The 6,536-nt window shown below is 36.3% G+C and overlaps 1 protein-coding gene across 1 annotated transcript in view; it reads left to right on the forward strand.

Annotated features, from left to right (window-relative positions):
* CLIC4 (chloride intracellular channel 4) overlaps positions 1–5,698 on the forward strand; it is a 57,587-nt gene extending 51,889 nt beyond the window's left edge. Inside the window, exon 6 of the mRNA XM_063456539.1 lies at positions 1,594–5,698. Within this exon, the coding sequence (XP_063312609.1) occupies positions 1,594–1,758 (165 nt within the window). The 3' untranslated portion in view covers positions 1,759–5,698. The remainder of the gene's footprint in view (positions 1–1,593) is intronic.
* The last annotated feature ends 838 nt before the right edge of the window (positions 5,699–6,536 follow it).

Below are 6,536 nucleotides of genomic sequence, written 5' to 3' on the forward strand. Positions count from 1 at the left end.
AACTGTAGCTTAGCCATTGTTTGAAGGAACACTCAACTGCTCAAATACAAAATAAATAAGAATCACTGTTCAGTAGATATACCCCAAATGAAATCTTGCATGAATTTAATTATACATGGTTTTTCCATTGAAGTTATATCTAAAATCAACTTGCAAAAACTGCAGTACTCCTGGCTGCTGCCTTTGCAAGCCCTCCTCTTCTAACCCCAGCCCGACTTTCTGTGGTTGTCCAATTACAGACTTCCTAATTCAGTTAGGTAATTCATTTAGGTAATTCAGCTTGGAGAGGTCTTTATAAGGCAGGTGCTCTGAGGAATTGCTGCGTCTTGAGTTCAGTACAAATAAGCTAACCAAACTAGGAAGTAACAGGACCTGTTGTCTGCTTGAAAAGCCGGGGGGATGTAACCAGCATAATTGATAAAAGTGTCAATTTCTATTGAAATCTAAATTATTTACAAAATGGGAGGGGGAAAAGGCACACATGGTTCACACACAAAGCTTTCTAGCAAGCTTAAGTAATTTAGGGGTCTGTAATGTCTCTTTAAATCTGAAGTCGTATGCTACTAACCAGGTCTTAAGTTACTCCCACTACAAGCAGAGCATGCTCACCAGGAGTAAATGTTAACTCGCTAATTGAAATTCTGAGCCCTGTTTTTAGATTCATTAGAAATCTAGGAAACGGAACCCTTAATATTTGTGCACAGAGCATTACACTAGATCTGCAAGATTATCAAGTTTAGTGTGATTTTTTGATAAAATCAATTTGATTTTTTCCCCTTATTTTTCATTTCATTTAGGTACTTAACCTGCCCTTTCCTTACTACCCAATTCCTTCTAAATAGAGAATGTTGATGACCTCTAGTGGTGAGATTATTTAGTGAAAGTACTACTTCAGCTTTCTCTTGAATCTGTTATATAAGCTTTAGTCATTGGGCATATAGGGTAATTAGCTCGGCACTTTAACCCCTTAAGGACACATGACGTGTGTGACATGTCATGATTCCCTTTTATTCCAGAAGTTTGGTCCTTAAGGGGTTAAAATAGCTATTTGGCTCCCATTGTTTTTGTAAGCAGCATTGCATAATTATTTGAGTTAAAGCTGAGATAAGTAAGATTAGAAAGTTGGTAATAATTGGTGCACATATTTTTCCAAAGCGTTTAAGCCGTATGGCACAAGGATATGTCTGCAGTCTGATACCAGCATTTAGTGTCTATTTTGGTGGAGCTGGGCAACTCTTCTGGTTTCCTATAAATTAGGTCTATGAGCAGATAATGTTAATGTTCAGAGCAGCAGTAACAACCAATAGCAAAACATTCATTAACCGTATTGCCAGTAAAAGACGTGGCCCAAGTTAAGATTTTAAATTTAGATTAAGGAGATGCTCCATTATCTCACTAATGGTTACTTGAATAACATGACTGATGTGAGATTGCAGAAATTAGTGTTCTTGCTTTTAAAATAACCTATTTATAGCAGGTTTATAAAGGTTTAATGCAACTATGCTGTTAACCACGTTTTTTTTTAATTTATTTTATTATATTTAATTGTTATGGTTCTACAATTCTTCGTTTGATTGTTTTGCTGCTCTGCAGGTGGTGACCAAAAAATATCGGAACTTCGACATTCCAAAATCCATGACTGGTATTTGGAGATATCTGAGCAACGCGTACAGCAGGGACGAATTCACCAACACATGCCCGGGAGACCGTGAGATTGAAATTGCCTATGCAGATGTAGCCAAAAGGCTCACCAAGTGAACTTGTTGCCCTGGAACCAAGACGAGGCCTTAAATTCCATCTGAAAACTGATCTTATCTGGAGACACTTGGGGTGGGGTGGGGTGCTAGGGGCACATTTTTATTCTCTATAACTGTTATTTTCTAAAGCTGAACCCAATGCAAATTTTTTTTAAAGCATTTAAGTCCCATTTAGGAAAACATGCTGATCTGTGATCTATTTATTGGTTTAAATTCAAATGTGGATGTTAATGATATTGTTAACATTGTTCAAAACTTTACACCCTTTCTGAGATAATGTAATTTTAGTTTAAGTAAACTAATACTTTCTGTGAAAGGGTATGCTATATTTATTTGTGTTGATACCTTCTTTTTCTTTTTATCTATATATGTTTAGAGGCCTCAGCAGTATTGTGCCATACACTAGAGTGTTTTTATTATTCCTAAATGGACCTGTTCTTGGGGTTCTTCCAGGACAAAGGTTAACTGGATTGCTATTTTTATTTTATCTCTACCCTCCTGTATGATGGGATCATAGACAAGTCAATGTATTGATTTTAAGGTTGAGTGCAAGTGACCATGTTTCCTCCTTTTAAAGGGAAGGATACATTTTACTTGTTACATTTTTTCCCTAATCTTGGCATCTCCTCCTAAAGAAAAATCTAGTAACCAGCAGTGTATAAAAGTGTTATGTATTGTAAGTTGGCATTCAGTGGATGTTGGGAGACATTGTAATGTCCATCCACTGCTACAAAATTCTGTTTTTTTTAAAAACACAATTATAATATTTTGAGGATTGCTTCTGTGTTTTTGTTTGTGTTTCTTTTGTTTAACTCACACAGCCTGAACTAATCCAACTTGGATGGTCTTTTTGACAACTAGTTTATATACCAAATGCCTTAATTTAAAGACTTAAAGGGAAACTATAGTGCCAGGAAAACCAACTTGTTTTCCTGGCACTATAGATTTCCCCTCTGTCAAGCCCCCCTCCCGTAGTGCTGAAGGGGTTAATAACACCTACAGTTACTTATCTTATCCAGCACAAATGTCCGCCCATGCAATGGCCGCGCTCGCATTAAGATCTCCCCATAGGAAAGCATTATTGAATGCTTTCCTATAGGGGAAAATCTGCCGCTGTGGTACTCATGCAGAAAGTGAGGACGTCCAGCATCAGATAATGGACCAAATGTCTGTTTCAATTCTGGAAGTCCCTCTAGTGGCTTTCTGCTAGACAGCCACTAGAGGAGGTGTTAACCCTAAGAGGTAATTATTGCAGTTTATAAAAACTGCTATAATTGCCACTGCTGGGTTAAGGGTGGTGGGAGTTTGCACCCAGACCACATCGATAAGCTGAAGTGGTTTGGGTGCCTACAGTGTCCCTTTAACATAGACATTGTTCATCCAAACAAAACATGCGTGAAAAAGAGGACACTGTGTATAATCCGTTCCAGTCTCCATACAGGCTGCCTTTGGTTTTGACTGGTAAAAAAAACAAAACATTACAAATAACTAGTAAGATCTACTTTAGATTTATACTTGGGTTCTATACATTAAATGTAGGTTTTGTAGGTGCAACATGAAATCCCTCATGAAGAATTCATAATGAGATTTCACATTTTTAGACCAATAACTAAATTGCAATAAAGCCTGCAGAGTTTTTTGTTGTTGTTTTTTTGCCTTAATTCCATTTTCAATTCTATATCTATCTAATCTCCTAGTTTTGTGAATAAATTCTCATTTTCTGAATATTGGTGTGTAAAATTAGAACACAGAAAATGCATGTAAAAAAGCCGTTTACATGATTTCCTTTATGGAAGTGGAAGTGGGACATATTTAAAATCTTGTATGCCTTGCAGTCTTAGAACGTGTTGGTTGCTTTTATGAATTTGTAATTGCATTTTGTTGGTACATCTCCCATTATTTGGATTGGAAACTAAATCGATCAATCACCATTTACCTCAAACTATTTAGAATTGACTCCCTAATAGATTATTTTTAGACTGACACGCATTCAAAAAACACTGATTACATTAATCAAGATAATTAATGTAGATCAAAAAATGAAAATGTCATGACTTTATTTAAAAAAAAAAATTTTAAGTAGGTTTTCTAAGAAATATACTTGACCTAACAAATTAATGAAACCTGTGTAAAAATACAAACATGACAAAATTGTTAAACTTGCTTAAGGTTACTGATTTGGTTTAAACATTGGGAGAGGCATGCACTAATGAAAAATAAATACACATTAAGAGTTAGTATATTTTGTGTTTAGCATTGGTAATGCTTTATTAATCCGTGTGCAGTTAAGTACATTTAATTATTGCACAAATTCACAAAGTTGTATAGCCTCTTAGCTGACCTCACAATAAAACCAAACAGCAATGTGCTCTTTTGACATGTTGTTTCTTCATACATTTTGGAAAGCTCACTATAGGAAAGACTATTTAAAAAAAAAAAAAAAAAAAATTTTTTTTTTTTTATTAGTTTACAGCCGATTAGTACATGCACCTCTTAATGTGATTTGTTGTACTTTTACTAGAAATCTACAAAAAGGAACACGTAATGTATGTAGTAATGTTGGGATTATCCATAAAACACATACAGCAGGCTCTGTATAAGAAAGTGTGCACTACCACTTTGTAGAAAACTGTCATTAAAGTGTTTTGAGTATCATTTACATCTTAAATTGCCCTGAAAAAGTAAAAGCTTGCAATTAATGTCTGTAAATTTCCTGAGTAAATTTGATAAATTTGCATTTATAAATATTTTAAATAACTTTAAATCTATACATTTACTAGTGGTTAGTTTTGAAGTAGAAGTGCTAAAACTTTTCATTTAAGTCTGACGCACTCTACATTGCATTACAAAGTTCCTTTTAACATTTCACGTGTACTTACATTGAGCTGGGAAGGCGATCACTTTCAAGCCTCACATTCTGCAGTGATAAATATGCATGCATATAGTGGAACCTCCTGCCCAGATAGTGGCTTATTAAAGGGACACTGTAGACACACAGACCACTTCAATGAGCTGAAGTGCTTTGTCCCTTTTGCACAGTTCCAGAGAAGCTCTAAGTCTGTCCACAGTTGCTGTCTACCAGACAGCCACTAGAGGGCTTCCTGAATTGAAATCTTTGGTTTAATAAAAGTGCTGTTTACTTTGCATGCCTACATTCATTACTATGCAAAGTGTAGGCAAGTTCTACAGTATCAGATGCTAAAGCCGGCAGAGGATGATGGGAGATCTAGTCTATGACTTATTCTATATTTTTGACATAGGTTGTCTACTTTTGTACTGTGCTATTGCCATGAGTTTACCAAAACTTCTATGCTCCTGATAAGACCCCAAAATTATATTTTCTGAAAACTCTGCTTTCATTTTTTAGTATGCTTGATATTTTGATGTTGCGTTGTTTCAATACACACTGACTAATAATACGTTTATACACTGTTTGATAATGCACAGTTTTTAAGAGCACTAAGATCTATAGTCATGGATACAAAGATCAAGGCAAATACAATATCAATACTGTACATTAAATATTTTTCTATTTTCATTGGCTTACTTCATTTTACAGAAGCAGCTTGTGTATAAGTTTTTTTTTTTTACATTATAAATTTAAAATGTGCCCCTATTGTAAATCAAAAGTTTATTTTTAATGCATCATGTTGTCTATGTGCGTTAGAATTATTATTATTTTTTTTATGCAAAGTCTGTATTCTAAAACAAATTACAAAAATGCTATTTGTCAAAAGATAATTTAAATGTTATCTTGAAAGTCAAACAATGTGGTACGTATGTTACGTACATGGAGCTTTTTTTTTTATTTTTATTTTTTTTTTTCACAGCCAGATTTTCCCCCCGCTTTGTCTCTCCTAATGATTGGACACTTTAGGCTGAAAATAAATTTGTCCAAACTTCTAAGGTCTGCTTTTATTAACAAATAAAGAGATCTTGTATATCGGTGTGATGTCTGTGTTTGTGAATAGTTTAAAAGCATCAATGTCATATGTTAAAAAAAATAATAATAAAAAAAAAACTATATATATAAAATTGTAAGCCCTGTGCTCAAACTCTCACTTCTCCTGAGCAGCAGCAATGACTCTAGTACACATCAAGCCCAATATATGCAATAAAAAAAAAAAAAAAAGAAAACCGCTGTATTTAGCGCAAGGCTGACAAGGCATTTGCCTTGGGTGGCACTTTTAGGGTGTGGCAAAAAAGCCACCCCAATTGCCCTGGCAAATACTTTGCAAGCCTTTTGTCCTGGGGGGGCCAGGAGCTGGCTGGCTGGCCACCTCAGGGGGCCCCTGAGGCAGGCAATCGCTGATGTAGGAGGTGGGCGGCAAGGGAGTACTCTCCCCTGAGCTTTTCCTGCTCTGCTCCCTTGCGTGCCCTGTAGTGATGTCGGAGCCGGAATGTGACTTCACTCTGAGGCGTGCAAGGGAGCTAAACAGGAGAATCAGAGCTCCCTCGTCACACGCTTGATCTGTGCGGCAGTCTGTCCGACTGCCGGCCAGACCACCTGCATTGCCCTGCCAGCCGAGCTGCAGCCAGCCCCACTGGACCCCAGTGAAGAATCCACTCCAGCACTCCCAAAGGTAGGGAGGCTAGGTGGATTGAAATGGTAAAAAAAAAAAAAAATCTGTCTGTTAGTATGTGTGTATCTCAGAATGTTTCAGTGTAGGTATGCGTGACTGCCAGCTAGTGTGTATCTGACACTGTGTATATATGTTTGTCAATGTGTGTCTGACACCGAGTGTGCATGTGTAACTGTGAATGAGTATGTCTGTTAAT

Source organism: Pelobates fuscus, chromosome 1 (assembly GCF_036172605.1).
Source record: "Pelobates fuscus isolate aPelFus1 chromosome 1, aPelFus1.pri, whole genome shotgun sequence".
NCBI lineage: Eukaryota > Metazoa > Chordata > Amphibia > Anura > Pelobatidae > Pelobates > Pelobates fuscus.